The sequence below is a fragment of the Nesoenas mayeri genome (assembly GCF_963082525.1).
Source record: "Nesoenas mayeri genome assembly, chromosome: 4".
NCBI classification, from domain to species: Eukaryota; Metazoa; Chordata; class Aves; order Columbiformes; family Columbidae; genus Nesoenas; species Nesoenas mayeri.
Window position 1 is genome coordinate 30,429,206 of NC_137540.1, and position 19,467 is coordinate 30,448,672.

Here is a 19,467-nt window from a genome sequence, read left to right on the forward strand (position 1 = left end):
AATGGCTTTTGCATGTCTGTAGATTTTCACTAATTTTTTTGCGTGTTCTTACCACTGATCTTTGGGTATTGTTCTTGCCTGCAGAGAGCACCTCTTGTGATGTTTTTGGGGTGTCAAAGCTGTTCTAGGTGCAGCTAGCTGATGGATAAGGTAGAGGCCCTGGAGTCAGGTCAGTCCCTGCAGAGAGCTGACATCCCAGCCTCATCGGTGCCAGCCCTCTGTGGAGGCAGAAGCAGCACTTTGCCTCCTGCTATTTTTGCACTGTGCTGTACCAGTGCTCAACTGGCTCATTTGGCAGCTAGCCCATAGATGCCTCCATACCTTTGTCAGCAGGCCTAAAGGTGTTGTGCTGTTCCCAGGTAAGTCTTCAGGATGTGAGGATGAGGCCACTAAGGCAGAGTTTCATTCCCAGTCCTACTGGTGTATGAATCTCTGTTGTGTCTTAGGAAAATAATCTCTCCAGAGATGATTGTGGTCTGTGCCTCTCTCCTAGTAGGTATGAGACACCTGTGTTACCTACTGGAAGGTGCTTTGCCCAGCAGAGCCTAGAGAAACGTGCAGTATCTCTGCTTTTGCTCAGGGATGGCCTGGGCGCAGTGCACCCCACAGCAGAACCTATTGTTTCTGAGTCGTCCTTCCCTCTCTGGTCCAGGTTGGTACTGACTGAGATGTGATGGCTGCGATATGACCCATGGGAAATGAAATGTCTCAGGCCAGATTCAGCCAGGTAAATCCGTGCGTAGCTCTCTAATCTGGTTACTGATCCAGTCTGTACCGTCTCCTAGCCCAGGGGTTAGCAGCCTGTGCTGTGATCACAAGGCACAAGATGATCAGCAGACAGCAGGGTTTTTATTTTACTGGCTTTAGATAGACAAGAAAACTATTCTGTCTTTTTCTTTGTGCCATGGTATAAATAAGTGGGTAACATCTTGCCTCTGCAAGGGGTAGGAGCTCCTGGTTTCTGCTGAGTTCCTGCTGGTTTGGGAAATAAAAATGTTCTCTGCGAGGTTGCTGACCCCTGGGTTATGCTATGCATGAATGCATTTAACAGAGGGAACACTGATGAGCCCACACAACATCACCATACAGAACCCGAGGCATCTGCCCCAAGTGTGATGTGTCAGTCACAGCCCTTTGGGTCCTTTTGACAGTGTCAGACTTGCAGTTCTGCCTGCAGATATGCTGGGGCTCTTGAAGGAGAACGCTCTAATGGGAAATGTTGCCTCCTTTTTTACATTCTGGAAACTACGTTTTGCCTTCGTGAAAGCAAAATTGCTTTGAAACAGACCCAAGTCACTGAGGGCAGTAAAAGATGGCTGACTAGCAAGTCAGTTTTGAAAACAGCTTCTACACCAGGCAGGAGACAATTATAGGGAACCCCAAATACATTGCTATGAAAACTTGCTGCATTTGGGGGACTCACCCAGTACTTTACTACTCTTGAGCAAGTTGTTCTGCAGTGTACCTAGGAGAAGACCTGGAGAACCGTAAACACATTTGAAATACTTAATATGCTGTTGCTACACCTGTTCGTATCAAACTCAGCAAACTAAAGAATTATTTTTGTTCCCGGATGGGAGCAACAATCTTGGGCACCTTGCTGCATATGCTTTCAGCACAGAACTATTATAAGACCTAGTTTTGAAGGTGGACAGCTTTCTTCTGTATCCAGCAGAGAAGGAGTCAGGTAGAAATTTGTCCTGTGCAAAGATTTCTCCCATCACCTAAGGAATGCCTGAAGAGTCTGCTGGGACTTGATTTTTCTCTCTTCCTAATCACCTCTGGTTTTTGACAATATGAAAGCTGCGAGAGTTTTGAACTAGTCCCTAGTGTCATACAAAACTGATCAGAGCCCTTCCCACCTCAGAGCTAAATTTCTTATTTGGAAATTGTAAGTCTGCTTTGTCTTAAGATGAGGTGTGTATGTGGTGGTAGGTCACATGGTGTTTATGGACACTGAACCTAATCTCCCTACTAGCTTAAGAGCAAGAACCAACAGAGCAGAAAGCAACTATAAAGAAACTGAACCCAGAATTCTCTAAAAATAATAGCTTAAAATGTATTTCTTTTTTTTCCTCAGAACATGCACACATACCTGTATGGGACTTGACTGGGGAAAATAAAGCTATTTCCAGTCTCATATACAGTAACCAAATCCTTTTGAGTTTTTGGTAACCCAAGTACCTTGGTCTTTCAGCCCAGGGCCTGCTGTCTGCACCTCTAGGAGCAGTGCTGCCTGGATCACTTGGTGAATCTTGTGGTGCTGTCTTCTCTTCCAGTCGGGGGCAGTGAATGTCTGCGTTCATACTGGAAGATGTACCTGCCCAAAGTGCTGTTGCTGATCTATGTTGTGGACTCGGCTGATCATGCCCGACTGCCTGTGGCAAAACAGCTGCTTCATCAAATGATTCAGAACAACTCCACCCTGCCAGTGGTGGTTCTGGCCAACAAGCAGGTAAGAGTTCCCTGCTGGTAGCTGAGCTGGGCCTGGCAGCAGGGCTGAAAACAGCAACAAAGCCTTGCAAAGGAGGCTTCATGCCTTAAAAGGAGGCTGTGTGACTGGGAGCTGGGGCACTTTCTGGGACACCTTGTTGACCACAAAAGAAAATTATCTGAAGTCGAGTTTTGATCTGCAAGATGTGGCTCCTGTGCTTGGAGACAGTGCGATTGAAGCTGTGGGTGGAAATAATGCTGAAAACTGTAGAGTTGCAGGGTTTGACAGCTGTAAGGGAGACCACAGTTAGACCTGGAGTTAGGTTTCTGTTCTGAGTGTGTCTAGAAGTGCCACTTTACTTAATAAGCAGCCGCCAAGTGAAGCACTGTTGTTTATGTTCACATTGTCTGATTGGTTGCTTGTGTAAGGCTGCTGCTACTGAAGCATGAGGTAAGCTTTTTTCACAAGGCAGTGCTTTCTCCCAAGATCTTTGTGAAAATGCCAGTGACTAGTGCTGTACCTGAAGTAGAATTTGCCTATTGCACAGTTCAAGAACAGAACAGCCCAGGGTTTTTAAGCCCAGATTTGATTTTCTGAGGGCTGTGTGCTTGATTTGCTCTACATTGTTACCTCCTCAATTGCTAGTAACTTAAGCATGTTACTAGTAGTCGTTTGCGTTACTCTCTAACACAAAGCACAGGCTTTGGCTTCATCAAATACAAATGCTGCTACTGATTCTCTCTGTCCCAGAGTCAGAAACGCTGGTGGCTGAGAAGATATGCTGGGACTGACTGTTGCACGTTTGACCTCTTCTTATGGCTCTGCTGGATGCCTAGGGTCTTGGGCCAGCAAGACTTTTGTCTGCCTTGTACAGGTTATCAGAAACACTGGGATTATTAGAAACAGAACTGTACCCATATTTCTTTGGGAATAAATTAGTTTAAGGATAATAATGTTTTTTTCCCCCAAGTATTTTAGGGCATGGGAACTTGATCTCATAGAAGATACATAAGAATGGTGCCTACAGAGCCTTGAGACCCTTCTCCCTGGACAAAGGCAGTGGCTCAAAGCAGGAATGGTGCCACTACCTTATGCAACTAACAGGCTCATTTTGGTTTTTTGTATCAGGACCTTGAAGGTGCATATTGCATTACCGATATCCATGATGCTCTGGCGCTGTCTGATATTGGGGACAAGAGGAAGATGTTCTTGATCGGTACTCACGTGGCAGAGGATGGCTCCGAGATCTCCTCCAGCATGAAGGATGCCAAAGAGCTGATAGCGCAGCTGGTTCTGGAAGCACAGTGACAGCTCCTTTCCTACAACATGATATTTGCAGCTGAGGGAGATGAGATGTTAGCATATGGTCAGTTTGCTGCATGGTGACTGAGATGTACAGATATCTTTTCCTTGTGGGTGTGGAATTCCTCTGAAAATGATGTCTAGTTGGTAAGAATATCTAATTGATAGTGGTTTTAAAATGCATTTGAAAAGTAGTCTGTTTTCTAGCCTGTTACTAGGGGAAAATTAGTCTCTCAGACAGCAGAATTAAGAGAGTATATAGCTTAGATGGCTTCTTGCCAGGCAGGAATCAAGCATTGACTTCAGTGGAACAAAGTTGTGTGCAGTGAATTTAACCTGTCTTGATGTCTCAGGCTTAAATTGAAATAAGTTTACTCCACAGGTGTTACAGAACCTTATTAACAGTGTTGTTCTGTTAAAAATGAGACCTCACTCCTTGAGTGTCAGAAATTTAAGGGCTGCGACTAGTATTTTTGACAGTGATGGTTTTTGTTGTCACTGTATTTGAGCCAGTTTTTAAGAGAGTGGCACATTAGTGATCTCTTGAAACTGGATTGGATACTACTTCTTTGGTGGATAAGGACAAGAAAATGAAAGCAGTAAGACATTGTTTTCTTGACTACAGGGAGAAAAAACAAAACTGTAATTTAAGGTAGTGACTGAAAGCATTTAAGTTAAATTGGTATCAAAGTTAGGAAACTCCTCCATTAGGATGAGCAGCTTATTTTGGTTTAGGCCAGGTTGTCCTCAAGTAAGCACTCTTACTTGTGAAAAATCTGTTGTTTTTTGAAAGTGATTTCTGTTTGATTTCTGGTTTTTGAAAGTGATTTCTGCTAGCACAGCAGGTGGGGAAGACAAGTTGCTGACGAGCATCACTCTCCCACTGTCCTCGTAATTGTACTCCAAGAATGTGATCCGGGATCCGAGCACTTCTGTGAAGAACCTGGTTTACAACTGCTTTTATTGTATGAGGGTTTTACAGTTTTGCCCTGTGGAACGAACGCATAAAGTAGACAATTTTACCCTAAACCAGTGGTCTGGGCTTCATTTACCAGAAGAAGGAGCTGCAGCAGCGGACCCTGCAGGCCGTTCTTGGGCAGCCACCTTCAAAACGGCTCTTCTCACCCTTCTGTGGAGGCCGGCTGCCCAGCTCCGTACCCCGGGGCTCGGCCTGCCGCTGGCAGCCAGGTTCTCGCTCTCCGGTGGAGCGGAGGCCTCGGCAGCAGTTCCGTTTGCGTCGCGTCGCGTCGCTGCGGGGCGGGGAGGCCGCGGGCGCCGCCGTTGCCATGGCGACGGGAGCGCACCTCATGGCGGCGTCTGGGCCGCGGGGCGGTGCGTGGGCACGGGGCGGGGGAGGCCTGAGGAGGGAGGGACGGGGCCTGCGCAGGTGTCCCCGCACGTTTGGTTTTCCCGTCCCCCGCTTTAAAACGCGGCGGGTTGTTCTGTACTGCGGCAGAGTCCAAGTTCAGTACAGCCGCTTCTCCCCTGAGACTCTCAGGATGTCACAGCTCGCAGGTCGGCAGCGGCCACTGGTGCTCGTCGCAGGAGGAAGATGCTGGTGAGGGGACACGGTGCCGGGGGTGCTCCGTCCTGCATCCCTGGCGGCTGCCAGCACCCCCGGAGAGCAGCACTTCGTGTGCATTGTGAATAACAGTACAAATACCTGCCAAACAGTTGTCTCCCAAGGAGTTGCACAAACCACACCTGCCTTCTGATTGTTTTGCAGCCCAGGCTGCAGGCGTTGCCAAGCTTTTAAATTAACCTTTTCTTGTCTTTACAGTTTCTTGTTACTTGTGTGCACACTCATGTGACAGGTGAGAAAGCCTCCTGGGTGGGTGTCCAGGATGTGCCCTATGTCCCTTAGGGAGGGCTCGCTTGGGGATTTACACCCAGCACCCAGTTGGTATATCAGGTGACACTGTGATAAACACACAAAGGAAAGGATGCCTGTTTTTGTCCTTTCCCCTGATTCTCATTACAAGCAATGTCTGACTGTCCTGCCCCTTCAGAAGGGAAGCTGTCAGCTTTTGCTTTACAAGGAGTTGATCTCAGGCGGAGTTGATCCCCCTTAAGCAATGAGTCTCTGTGAGCTCAGGCAGCGCAGGGGACGTGTTTCTGTGTCTGGCTGCAGCAAGGCCTTGTTTTCCCTGATGGGAAGCTGAGGGGGACCAAATGACAAAGGCTCCCCCGGGGCTGTCCCCTTGTCAATGAGCTGGCTTAACTCCTTCAAGTTGCAGAGCTGCTGATTTGTCCTCTATGGGGATGCCTGTCTGTCCAGAGCTTTTGCTATGATAAAAAAGTAGAAAACATGTTTGTGGGTGTTTTGTTTTGGTTTTTTTTTTTGGTAACTGAGAGAAAAATAACACTTAACAATTTTTGAGTGACTTGAGGGACCTGATTTGGACATATGTGTGACTTGTCCCTTGGCTGGGTCACAATGCAAGCTTTTCACAGCAGTGTCCAACCTAGTGGTGTGGGGCACTGGGGCCACTTGCAATTTGTGAGAAATTTGTCTGTGTCTGTGTGGTGTACCAGCAATGGAGGAAAAGTGATGAGCCTGCCTACAGAGGTGGTGCCAGCTCTGCCATGCAGCTAGGCTGAGGGGACCTCTGTGGGGTTATCCTTCACCCCCTTGCACCTTCGTAAGGACGAGCCTCTGGGGAGCTGCCTGGGAATGAACAGCCGAAACTGGTTTTTGGCTCCCGAAATGATGGCTGCCTTACTGAGCTTGTCCTGTCTTGAACGGGTGGCAGGGGGCCAAAGTCCCACAGGCAGCTGGTTCCCTCTGTGGGATGTCAGTGGGAGCCGTGTTTGCAATGTTGTGACCGGTGCTTAGGCGTGACAAGGAGATAAATCAGCAGGCATCTTGCAGGGAGTGTGTGGCAGGGATGCTCTAACAGCAGCTGGCCATTGCAAGGGTCTCTATTGTGCTGAGCTCTCTGGGAAGTGTTTGCTGGGGCTCAGTGCCTTGCTAGAGTATCAGCCCCATCAGAGAAACCACAGATGTGTCCCCAAAGCACAGACTGTTCTCTGTCAGCAAACATCCCTCCCTATTGGTGTCCCTTCTCCTCTTTAGGGCTATGCTGTGTTATTGCTGGGTGATACTAAGCAGGGGAGTAATGCCCCAGGCTATCACCTTCTGTGCTTTTTCTATGGTGGGACACTTCCACAGGTGCCCCCATCGTTTGGTTGTTCCCCAGCTGGCTGGGGCCAGGCATCTGCAGCCCCAGGGGGTGGTCATGGGCTTGGTCTGTGACACCAGGAGTTTTGCAATGCACTTCTGGCACTGGTGTCGTCTCATCTTGCTCTTTGTACCAAGGCTCACAAAGCACAAGCACCTCCTAGGCACTTGGATTTCAGGCCTGAGACATTTGATCAGCAGAAGCAGTCAGTGATATCCGATCTTCCTGAAAAGTTTTAACCTGGTGAATATTCAGTAAAAATGTTTTCAGTGCTGCTACTAGGGCACAGACCATGTATATTCATGTGTCTCTATAGCATCTAAGATCTCTGTGCCAAACAGACTGAAATAAAATTATAAATAAAAAATATGTCTTCATCTATGCTCCTAAAGGCATGTGGGAACAGTGTTGCCTCCATGGTGCCTTTAAGTAAACCACAAGGGTGTTGATAACAGGTGTTTCTGTTCACTTGGGCTCCTGTAGGCTGGGAGATCGTCTATCTCTTACCTGCTGGAGTTGCATGTTGTGTTATTAACCAGAAAAGTACCTTCCCTCTCACCCTGCTGTGTCACAAAGGGACCTTCCAGTGAGGGCAGAACTGAAAGTTTGTGTCTTTGTAATCTAAGAGATTGCACAAAAATCCACAGGCTGGTGAGTCCAGCAGACCGAATGGAGGTAAAGTTACTTGGAGAGAGAGCTCCCTTAAATGCACTCTCCCAAGGGATAGAGGCAAAAGCATGGGGGTTCCAGAGTGTGTTATATGGCTTTGAGTACAGCAGTAGCTTCTTTGTGCTTTGTTGGTGTAACTGTATGTTTAATGGCTCATTTGTCCTTTTCTGCAATCTTGACAGGATACGAGAACTCGCAGAACCCAAGACAGCAGCTTGTGCAAATGCTCACAGGTAAGGAGGTGCCCAGACAGCCGTGCCTGAGGGCTGGGGCCTGATGGGGCCTTGGCCACTGCAGACCCTTTGTCTTGCTACTGCTTTCCTCTCAAGAGCAGAAGCAGCTCCAAAAAGACAGATTGAGATGTTCAGTGTATGAGAGACTCTCTTCAGTTTGCTCTTTCTTGTTTTCAATCAAAAAACTGGGCTTGGCTTGAGTCTTGCTTTTGCTGCCCCATCTGAGCTGCCCCACTGAGGTGCTGCAGGGTAGGGTGGTGCTGTGATGCAAGGGACCTCAGAGCCACAGGCTGCTGTATCCTGGAGGATACCATCCAGCTTTAGGAACAGAGTTGCTGTCTGCATTATGGGGTCAAGCTATGGCTTGACAAGCCAGGGCAACGGTCTCTCGATAACATCTCTTTTCCACTGTCTGGATGAGTGTCACTGTGCTTGAAAAAGGCTCTGCAATCCCATTTCCCTGTCCTGACTACCCTGGTACCCTTTCCCACCATGGCCTCTCTCTCAGTGGGGGATGAGCAACTCCAAATTTGCCCTGGGCACAGGAGAATAACCACTAACGTGCTGCAAAACCTCACCCACTTTCCATGGCACACCCTGACCATAACATTATTTTTATTTTTACTGTCATATCTGTGGTATAGTTAGGTGGTAATGGTGAGGTAAGAAAAATGCAATCATGAAATTCCCCTAGGAGTTTCAGAGATGTAATGAAACGACCCTTTCTGCACATCCACTGGAAGCTGCAAAACCAGATGCATCACTTGAAGGCTCTTTTCTTTTTGAGTTGACAACAACCACCTCAAGAGTGTTAGGAAATTCAGTGCCAGAGAAGGTGAGAGCTCAGGGGATGGCAACAGCATTTTACTGCTGTGGGGAGCCATAGGGACTATTTGTGTGTCCCATCCCAGGTAGGGAAGGATGGCCTCAGCAAGTACATTTGACACTTGCGCATGTTTCTAAAATTTCACCCCCTTGCTGTTCTTGCCAGGCTTGTGTGGGGAAACCAAGAGACAATCTGGACCCCCTCACGGGGTGCTGCAACAGCTCAACCATCCCCAAGGATAGTGGCACTGGCCAAGCCCAAGAAAGATTTTAGCAGGAACCAGTGCAGGTCAGTGACGTGGTAGCACATCCTGGGGAAGGATGCAGCTCAGATGGTGCTCTCTAATTAGGGGGATGTGCTGGCTCCAGGAGAAGAGGAGAAGCCATGTCCTCTCCTGCCACGGCTCCCTCACAGGGAGCTTCATGCCATTGGCACATGAGAACATATTCCGCTGCTGTAACAACAGCAACAAAAATCCAGCCAACAGCTCTGCTTCAACTTGCAAGCAGAGTCATCATGTGCATGCGTGAATGCCTTGATAGAAACATGTATGTGTCACACCTGTGCATACAGATGGACTGTGTGTCCCTAGAGTGTTCCCAGTCTGTACTGGGGCTGATGCAGTCCAGCCAGGAACCTGGACACAATTATTGATCCCCCACATCCTCTTGGGGCCTGGCTTAAATCTTGAGGATAAAAGTTAGGAAGTGCTACGAACAGAGAAATCTCAGAGCATCCTGCTGGCTGGAGGGAATCCAGGTCTCTTGCCTTCAGTTAAACCTCTGCTGTTCCTGCATGGTGAACAACCAGTCAAAGCAGTCCGTGTTTGGGAATAGGAGTGAAAAATGGTGTAAAAAACATAAGCTTCAGTGGGGATAGGTGATGCTGCTTTACTTGATGCAACTCATCTGTAGCTCTTCTGAAGACAGGACGGTGGTTGCTAGCCTGTAAGAAGTCCCAGCAATGAGAATGGAGATAAAACTGCATTGCACTCCTGGCTTTCCTCTACCTGGAGGGATGTCAAGATGCTTGTGTCTGTAGTTTTCTCTCCTCTGCCACTGTCAACAACTCAGGGGCTCTCATCCTCCTGAGAGCTTCTGTATCTGACTGACAGTGTCTGTCTGACAGTCTTTCCTGCTTTCTGCTCACCTCTCTAGTGATGACAGGCATCTGCCAACAGCTTTGGCTCATGGAAAGCTGGATAAGCATGCACTAGGCAAGCCTGGGGAGATCCCAAGATGAAAGGAGTTGCAAGAGCACAAGGTGCTGTTAAGCCATGGCAACAAAGGCGTTTCTAAATTGGCAGAGCTGAACAACAGAGATGCTGCCAGGTTTGTGTTGTAGATTGGCTTCTTGACATGGTCCAGGGAAAGGCCTAGACTTTGAAAGCAATGCACTGAGGGTGCTTAAAAGAGGATTCTGCCTATGCAAACAGCATTTACCTTTGAAGTCAGGAAATCTCAAGTGTAAATGCCTATTTGTTCATGGCTTTTTCATGTGCACTGTTGCCAGCTTTCATACATATAGCAGGCACAGATGTTTAACCAGTCTTAGGATACCATCTGCCAGTTGCCTTTTACTAACTCTTCTGTGTTGTCCCTCAAGACCTCTCTTCTTGTATAGCTGTGGACGGGAATCAACCATTTGGGAGCGTCCTCTGCTAGTGAATTTTGGCTTACCTTCTGACCGGCTGTTGAAGCTGGCTGAACCTAAAAAATGCCATCCTGCTTACCTGCAGCAAAGGTGAGAGGCCAGAAAGCCTGTAGAGTGCTATGAGGAGGCCCTTGGGTCTTGTAGCATCAGTGTAGCTTCAAAGTAATAAATATTGGAACAGAGGATGGGTATAACAGAAGGCAAAATGCAGAGCCAGGGGATCAGGACCTATGGACTCTCTCATGGGATGAGTTCTACACTGGAAGTGACCATAAGACATAGCTACCTTCTGCTGCAGCACATGAGGCCTAAACAGCCCAGCTGCATTCTGGTTTAACCAGTGTAGGGGAATATCTGAGAGTGGTGGTGCCATGACTCTCTGCTTCCAGACCTCGCCAGTCCTCTGTGTGGCCTGTGTCACCAGCTGCAATGAACTATAAGGCCACCCCGTGGATCCAGAAGCTTGCCCAGCCAAAGGTGCTGCACCCAGAGTTCCAGCCGGCCAGAGAGGTGAGTAGGTGCTTGAATGAGACTTGGATGCAGCAAACTGACCTGTGCCCTGCCCCTGGATATGCCCATGTGTGCTGTGGGAGCGAGAGCTATCTTGTTCTGCTCGGGACTGAGCTACTGCGAGAAACTGCCTTTTTGGAGTGAGGTGCTATCTTTGAAAATCTCCTTGCTGAGAGACAGAAAACAGCCAGGCTGGAGCAGTCTAGAATAGCAGAAGAGCCAAGGGAGGCCTTGGGGCTGCATCCCCTGATAAAGCAGCCTGGGAAAGGGGAGAAGCCTGGTGGGAATGGCCTGTTTAGCTCCTAGGGAGTACAGTCCCATTTATAGTTGGGCAGCTGTGCTCCTATCTGTGTATATAGGGGGGGGTGAGCCTGCAAATGCTATGTATGCTTTGAGTTTTGCCAGAAGGCTAATTTAGAGATGTTTTTCAAAACTTGCTCCTTTTATGTGGGTCATTGCTTTGGCAGGGGTGAAAGGGCTTGGGGCAATCTCAGATTACACTCGTTTCCATGGCAAAGGCTAAATTTTCTGGCTTCTGTCACTGGGCTGGGAAATAGGGGAGGCTGTGCTGGAGTGGGCCTTGGCATGAGTAACCCTGTGAAAAACAGAGGAAGAAGTCTCGTGTGCTGGAGCAGTAATCACATTTGTTGTAGCAATGCAGTTAACTGCACCAGCACTTTTACCCTGAAATCTGAGCATCTCTCCTTAGCAAGGAGATTATTTGATGCAGCCCGGAAGATAAATATGAAAAACATTTCTCTACTCTGGAAGAAATTTCTCTGCACTTTTACCTGGCTACACAGGCTGTCATTACAGGCATACTTCTCCTGGCTATGAGTGGGTGACAGTGGGGGAAAAAAGCAATACTGGTGAAGACATACAAATCCCAATAGCATCAAGATTACCTTGTAGTTTGGATGAAAGAAAAATAATGAGTGCTGGGACAGTAAGAGTGCTCCTTCTTGAGAACGTGTCTGTAGAGGAAGGGTGCTGGGTGCTTGTCCCTTTGGAGAGGGAGTGCATCCCCGTGGGCTGCCGTGGGGAATCTCTGTGTCTGCACATCCCTCCCCCATTCTGAACCCATGCAGGTGCCAACACAGGTTACAAACGTCCTGGCCAGATCGTCCTCGCGGTTACAGTGTCTCGCAGGGCCCCGGGTCATGAAGGCGACCAGCTACTATGAGAACATCTGTCCTGAAGCTGTCATCCGTCCGGTGAGGCAGCATCACCCGGGACTGTGCATGGCAGGGACGCTGGGCAGAGGGGAGGGCACTGGGTGCCCAGTCGCTGGTGGCTCTCTTCATGGCAGCCCTGGTTGTGCTGCTGTCCGTGAGGCTGATGTAGCTGCTTCCTGGGCTGGAGAGCAGGATTCATCCTCTACCCAGAGCATGAACTGGTTCCCAGCAGATGGGCAGGCCTGTGCCTAGCCTGCTGTTGTGGGGATGTAGCTGCTTCCTGGGCTGGAGAGCAGGATTCATCCTCTACCCAGAGCATGAACTGGTTCCCAGCAAATGGGCAGGCCTGTGCCTAGCCTGCTGTTGTGGGGATGGGGAGAGATGGGCAAGTGTCTAATAGGGCTCTCTAGGGCTGGAGGATGGGTTGGACAAAGGGCTAAGAGTAAGAGGAGACCGGTCGTGGGACTGGCCAGGCAGGGGTTTTCTTCTTCCACAGCTTGTTTGTTGCCAAACATAACTGTGGACAGGATCATGTCCCGTCTGTGCGTAGTCAGAAGCAGTGAACCTGGGTACACTGAACTCTAGGCTGGTCACCCTTGAATGCCAGGAGCATCTGTAAGGACCTTCCTCCCCACTCTTCCACAGGTTTCCAAGTTTGCTCAGGAGGCAACTGCAAGCCCTCGGACCCTTGAACTGGCTATGGCAAAAAGATTACATCCTGACTTTGTCCCCATGCGGGGTGCTGAGTGGCCAGTGACACAGGCTGCAAAGCAAGCAGTGGCCACACCAAGGCTTGTGGAACTGGCTCAGCCTTGCAAAAGGTAGGTGCTGCTTCCCTGCTGTGGGGGAATGGTCAACTATCAGCCCATTTTGTGCAGGCTGTGGCACCTTGTTGATCTGGGTTTGGCCATTGTGATGTAGCCACTGCTCTTTCATAATGCATAGGTTTTATATGGCTGGATGTGCTAATGCTACATGAATTGTGGTTTAAAAAGCATTTTTGATGTGGAAGGAGAATAAAAAGAGAAGAAATAGGAACTTTCTAATTCCAGTAGGAATTACTTATTTATTACTTAATTATTAATTGCAGTTATAAAAAGCAACCAGCTGACACGTAGCACAGTGCAGCACATTCATGTTGACCAGCATGATGCAGCTGGCCTCAGCCTGGGCTGCAGGAAATGTTTCACAGAGGGTGAGGGAATGCCCTGGCTGTAGTGGCTGTGACAGCTTCAGTGAGGGATGGTGCAAATCCTCACTGGTGTCATGGTGATGGCAGCTAAGGCATGACTGCTTTTGTCTTCCCTTGACCAGGAAAGGCAGGGCACAGGTGGAGGTGTGTCAGCTGGCAGGTGGCTTTAAGAGCTTCCCGTGCTCCCATCAGAACTGACCAGCTCTGTCCTTTCTCCTCCAGGCCTCCTATGAGCTTCGCTCAGTTCAACCCAGATGCCTTCACTGTGAAGGAGACTGCTAAGAGGGCAATTTGTTCTCCTCGGATCAAAGAGCTGGCTCAACCAATTAAGCGCTGACCTCCCTCAGAAACACAGACTGTTGCTCATGCTGGCTGCTGTCATCACCCCTTGGAACATCATCACCCTCTTCAGGCTGTGCTGTGGCTGGAAAACCTAGTTGAACATGGCACAGAGGCAGCACCCAACCGGAACATGGGCATTCCTTGAGAACAAAATAGTCCCCAGGGGAAGTGAGCAGAATCTGACCTAATGTGGGAAGACTCTGTCCCTAGGATGGGTTATGTCTGGAGTTTATCTTATCACTACTTTTTTTTTTTTTTTTTTCCAATAAAGAAGTAGGAGAAGACAGCACAGGCACTGTTCTTTCACATAAAGAAGCGTGGCAAACCAAAGCCAACGATGCGTAGTAGGTTGATGCAACACAACTCCTAGCTTGGGTTTCAAAATTTTTGCTAAAGTTTAGAGATCTTAGTGACACTCAAAGTTTTGTGCTTGTGACAGAAGTAGAAACACAAAAGACTGCAAAATTCCAGATCCAGGGCTGGATTTGGTAAGGTACAAAGCTTTGGTACTGATCTTGGAAATGATGGGGTGGCATGTGAGTTGAGTTGACTTGGATTTGGGGCCCATTTTATCAAATGCCAGGAGAACCGGCAGTTCCAGACCTTTGTTTTATATGCATCTGTCATACAAGTTTTACAGATGGGTTAAATCTGTGCGGTTCAGTTATTCGCTTGTGTGACCCTGGACAAAATAATGGAGCTCTGCATTGAGATTTTTGGAGGCAAACTCAAAAAAGCAGAGTTCCCCTCAGTGTAAGGGAGAAGGCATGTGGCAAAAACTAAGAAGAAAACAGATCTAGGTGCCAGACTCCGCAGAACAAACTCTGAGCTCCAGCTGGGTCTGAGGGTAAGTCAGTTTGGCAGTGGCATTGCAGGGGAACAACACAGCCTGTGTGGGATGTGGCACAGAAAGATTGCTTTTATCTGTTTCCTGTGGGTCTGGTGGACTTTGCGCTGGCAATCTAACCACTGGTGATGGGCTGGAGATACTGAGGCAAGAGAGATGGTCTCTAGCAAGGCACAAAAGCCATAAATGAAAGCGTGTGGTAGTTTCAGTGCCAGTGTATCTTAATTTTCCCTATGTTAAGCAGATTGTCCTTCCAAAGGAGTAGACGCAGGTGACCACAAACCAGAAGAGGATTAATCAGAGGATCCACTAATTGATTCAATAATCCACTAAGCAGAGGATTTATGAACCCTTTTGAACAAGGTAAGGTCACTCGGCAACAGTGCTGGTTATTTTTTAGCCTGTGCGTTGTCCTTTACCAGGATGGATGAGATTCTGGGCTTTGTGCAAGCGCCCCAGCACAACAGCATCCTTCAGGCTTGAAAATGGCCAGAAGGAGGCTGGGATCTGCCCCCACCTCTGTGGGCAACCCGAGCATCACCAGCCTCTGCCACCTCAGGGCTTGGGCTGTGCATGGGGCTGTGTGGGCTGCCACGGACGGACCTGTGGGTGCCCTAGAAGAGGAGGTTGTTCGTGTCTGTGGGTGGTCCCTGTGACAAGAGGGAAAACCCAAGGTGCCCAGTGAAGCTGTCTTTGAGAAATATTGCCCTCCCAGAGGCGTCTGCCTCCTGCCACTGGGGCAGGGAGCACAAGCAGGGACATAACACAGCTCCTCTCATCAAAAACTTTGTTTTTTATTAACACATTGGGAGAAAAAGAAAAAGACCAGTAAAGACCAGTTCTTTCCCTTAGGTGGCCTTTAACAGAAATGTGAGAAATGCATTCAAGGGGGACTTGGCTTGGTCTGCTTATGGTGTAGGCAGTTGTTTTGCCAACGTTCAGAGCTGACTCAAGCATCTTGAGCTAACCAGGATCACCTGAACAACACATCTGGTTTTCCAGGTGCCTTCTCTCTGGCTGACTTGTATATTAAAGCTAGCACACATACTTTGCCTCTGGGGATCATTAGGAAAAGAAATATTTTTTCTCCAGTCTACATTTGAACCTTTCATGGCAGCTTTTATGCAAGCCTGGGACAAGGGCATGAGATTGCCCTGTGCTGTGCAGCCCCTGTATATGGATGGGAATCACTAGGCAGGTTATGCAGCCCTCAGAATCTGTATACACACATATATATATATACAATATTTTTTCCTGCTTATGTACACTTTAAATAAAACTTATGTTAAATAGCAGGGTATTACTTTGTATCTCAAAACCTATTGCAACAGAAGAACCCCAAAGAAACCCACTCTGAAGAGTTTCACCATCGTTTCCAGCAGGCATGGGGATCGGAGCAGCATCCACTAGTCCCTGACAGACCCGCTTTCTGAGGGCAGCCCTTCAGATTTCCTCCACTCTGCCAGGCGCTGCTTGAACCATTTCTGGAGAATAAAACAAACCAAAGCAAAACAAAACAGAGATTAAGTGCACTTCACTGAGTGAATCCTCCAAATAACCTTGCTAAAGGTGCAGATGTGGTCAGCACGTGGGACAAGGTGAGAGAAATTAATGGCAATGCAGGCAACAGGACAGCTGCTCCTGACCAAGTGGCCTTGTTACCTATGTCTGCACCTCTCTCAAATTCATTTCTTTTGCTTACTTCAGACCTTGAGAGCATGGGTGTGTCCTCATTGTATTGCTGTGAGTCCAGGTTTATCTTGCAGAGTCAAAGGTTGGTTAAGGAGCCACTGGATGGTGCCTTTTTAAATGGCTGGAGCAGTGAAACAATCACTGCAGGGCCAAAAATGACAGGAATCAAAAGTTGACCTGCTTCAGAAAGGATGAGAGGGACAAACAAATTCAAGGACAAATAGATATTAAAAAATGGTTTTAAAATTATCTTAGTCTTCAGGCAATATGCACGGCTATGTTATTCTGTAGTGACTTAGCACCTCTAAGCCAGTTCCCAAAACTGCTGATGCCACTTCCACACAATTGCAATTTCAAGTGTTAGGTAAAATGCAGCTGGACAAAGCCACACCACCTCCGTCAGAAGCGAGATATAACTCCTGTGTGCTGAAAGCACAGTTCAGCCTTTTATTTGGGAACGTGCCTGTGATTTGCTTTGTTGCTGCTCATTTTGTTGCTATATTTGTTCATGGCTATTTTTGAAGCTATTGTGGTTCGTAATGATAGAAGCACGGCGCTCTCTGCAAGTGGCTCTCGCTCTAGCACTGTCTTGGACCGTATCCAGTCAGATGATTGCCTGCCTTGCCTCCTCCCCAAAATCTTGCTTCCTGTCCTAAACCACCGTCTCCTGTTGACTCAGTACCTTTTTGCATCTCATTTTTACTAAATTTTTTATTAAAATGACTGTTATATCTAGCTCATAAAGCACTCCAGATGTCAGGAAAGGTGATTCTCTCTGTCATATGCAATGCAGGCACTTTGCAGCTCACCATCCCAGTCTCAGTCCTGTCCATAACATGACCTTCATCTCCAGATCTCTAGGAACATCCTGTATTCCTGGAAAAAGATGGCTATCGGGGAAGGATTTAAGACATTTCCAGAGCTGTCCTGGGCATATACGGGCTGTGTTTACAACTTGCTTCAGGAAAATAAAAATGGAGCAGTGCTGTTTCTAAGGAGGAAAAGGTATTTCAGGGGTACTGCCTCCTTGCTGCCTCAAACAAGCAGTGGTACCTGCCTGTCACCAAAGCACAGTAGAAGAGGGGTCTCCTTTTCCACTCCAGCCAAGGACTATTGGTGCAATGGATGTTGCACCAGCAGCCTTCCCTGGGACAGGCTAAATGCTGGCATTGCCTGCTCCATTCTCATATCCCTTTGTCTGTGCCCAGGGAGAGCCAGGCTTGGCAGCTCTCTGCAAAATCCTGCTAATGTTTCGGTGAGTTGGATTTCTTTTCTATACCCATCAGTGCTGCTGTGGGTCTAGTAGCTTATAAAACACCTGCATAAAAAAATGGCTGCATTGCAACCTGAAGGAATTTGTTTTGAAGCCTGGAGTAGCCTACAGATAGCCAAATGGAGCGTAGGGCTCAGTGGAGGTCCCAGACAGTAGCAGCCTTTCCCTGTGGAGGGACATTTGGAGGTGTCTGTATCTCCTGGAGAGGCTGACAGACTTGCTTAACATCTGTGCTTGGGGATGCTGAACCAGCTAATTGCAGTGGGGAGGAGTGTGCACAGCCTGAGTATGTCCCACAGCACATCCTGCAGGAGCTGAATCTATCCTGTGTGTTTTAAATTATTGTTGTTTTCTCAGACTGTAAAGCCAGCAGTGGATTTGGCACCCGAGGCTATCAGACATGGGTTGGAAGGAAAGGACAGCACCCACAACTGCATATTCAGGGCTCCACAGCCAGGCAGTGACCCCCAGGACATGTCCTTATTCTAGCTGCAAGAAGCACTAGCCTGGTCTCCAAGCCTGGGCTGGGGATGGGGCTCCTGGGCAGGGGGTTGCAAAGGTCCCAGCGGGGCACAGGGCTGCTGTGTGGGAAGCCATGGCTGTGCGACAAAGGGGCAGCGATTGCAGGGGAAGGGGTTTTGGAGATAAATGGGGTGCAGGGAGGATATGGGGTGCAGGGAGGTGTGGTGATGCAGTAGAGCTCTGTGGGTGCAGTGTGGGGTTGGGGATGCACTGCGGGTTACAGGGAGACTTGTGGGTGCAGTGTGAGGTGCTGTAACGAGTATGTGGGGTTCAGAGAGTGCAAGTAGGGAGCATATGGGGCATAGGGGGGTGTAGGGGGTGCAGTAGGAAGGAAGTAGGGAGCAGAAGGGTGCAGGGGAGAGCCAAGGATGGGACAGACAGGAGATGCAGGGGGAGTGTGTGGGGCGGAGAGGCATGCAGGGAGCAGGGCTGGTACCAAGGTGGGGGTGAGGGGTGCACACTCACCAGGGTCTGCTCCTCTGAGAGCCCAGTCTCAGCTGCGATGAGGCACAGCGTGGTGGGGTCAGGATGCTTGTTCACCTTGCAGAAGTTGTACTCCAGGATCTCCAGCTGCTCCTCAGTGGGAGTCACTGGCTTCTCAGTGGTCATCTCCTCGTGGGGCAGGGCTATGGGGCCAGGTGCTGCAGAAAAGGGCTGGCATCATTGCCTGAGCTGGGAGTGAGGCCACACTTGCTGAGCCTCAGATTTGCCATCCCCATCCCCATCAGCTCCCCCCTCCCCAGTGGCCTCTGGCTGTGGCAGGATGCAACTCTCTTCCCCAAGGCACACCAGGGAGCTCAGCTGGGAGCCCAAGCCTCCCAGCAGCTCGTGCCTCGGTTTCCCCACTGTGATGACTGCACGCCAACAGAACTCAGCTGGGCTGCCTCACCATCCTTAGCTGGCAGGAAACAGCAGCCTGTGCTCTGCTTAGCATTCCTCCGTTGGTGTATTTATAGTCAGCATGATTCCTGTGGGGACAATTCCTGTTTACAGCCATATTTAGGCCTGGGCGTCGCTTTGGAGTGATGTCACAGCAACAGGCATGTTGGGGGGGATAATTTAAAGACATTAGTTATAAAGCCTTATTTATCCTCTGGGTGAGGGGACAGTATCTGACATCTAGCCTAGTATGTTTATCTTTTTTCTTCTCTCCAGCCACCAGGCAAGTTTGTGCTGAGAATCACAAACCAAAGGATGCAGGATCCTTTAGCAGCATGGGCTTGGACCCAGAAATCACCCCATTTTTCCTCCTGATCAATGTCCTGGTGGTCCTCCTTCTAGCAGCACGACCAGACCTCACACAAACCTGGTGATAAGCAGGTGAGTTGCTTTGTTTTGACTAGTATTTCACATTATCACCCATGGGCATAAACAGATAGTAATGTTGTTCTTGAGCATGGCTGAATGGTTTGTTTTTTGCTTTGTAAGTGAAGGGTCAGGACTGTGCCCTGTGCATGTCTATTGCCCAAGCCCTCACTGCCTTTGGCTGTGATCGGTGCTAGATGCTCCCAGCAATGGCAGAAACAAGGAGGCCACATTCTCCTCCAGAGTGAGACTTGTTCCACTTGTGCTTTGCACAAATTTCTGGCAGACTTGGCAAAAAAGCACAAGCAAA

At 48.8% G+C, this 19,467-nt stretch overlaps 3 protein-coding genes across 3 annotated transcripts; 2 read left to right on the top strand and 1 right to left on the bottom strand.

Moving 5' to 3' along the window:
* Window positions 1-652: 652 nt before the first annotated feature.
* Window positions 653-4,753, top strand: ARL9 (ARF like GTPase 9). Its single transcript, XM_080344482.1, has 3 exons — window positions 653-727; window positions 2,280-2,455; window positions 3,563-4,753. Exons 2-3 carry the CDS (start codon window positions 2,315-2,317, stop codon window positions 3,740-3,742), a joined length of 321 nt encoding a protein of 106 aa, XP_080200608.1. The 5' UTR covers window positions 653-727; window positions 2,280-2,314; the 3' UTR covers window positions 3,743-4,753.
* Window positions 4,754-5,022: 269 nt separating this feature from the next.
* SPMAP2L (sperm microtubule associated protein 2 like) lies at window positions 5,023-13,513 on the top strand (the record flags this gene model as incomplete). Its single annotated transcript, XM_080343839.1, has 7 exons — window positions 5,023-5,068; window positions 7,770-7,820; window positions 10,311-10,389; window positions 10,689-10,809; window positions 11,898-12,023; window positions 12,630-12,805; window positions 13,399-13,513. 7 exons carry the CDS (start codon window positions 5,023-5,025, stop codon window positions 13,511-13,513), a joined length of 714 nt encoding a protein of 237 aa, XP_080199965.1.
* Window positions 13,514-15,712: 2,199 nt separating this feature from the next.
* On the bottom strand, window positions 15,713-18,461 carry HOPX (HOP homeobox; the record flags this gene model as incomplete). Its single annotated transcript, XM_080344033.1, has 2 exons — window positions 15,713-15,849; window positions 18,318-18,461. 2 exons carry the CDS (start codon window positions 18,459-18,461, stop codon window positions 15,772-15,774), a joined length of 222 nt encoding a protein of 73 aa, XP_080200159.1. The 3' UTR covers window positions 15,713-15,771.
* Between the last annotated feature and the right edge of the window lie 1,006 nt (window positions 18,462-19,467).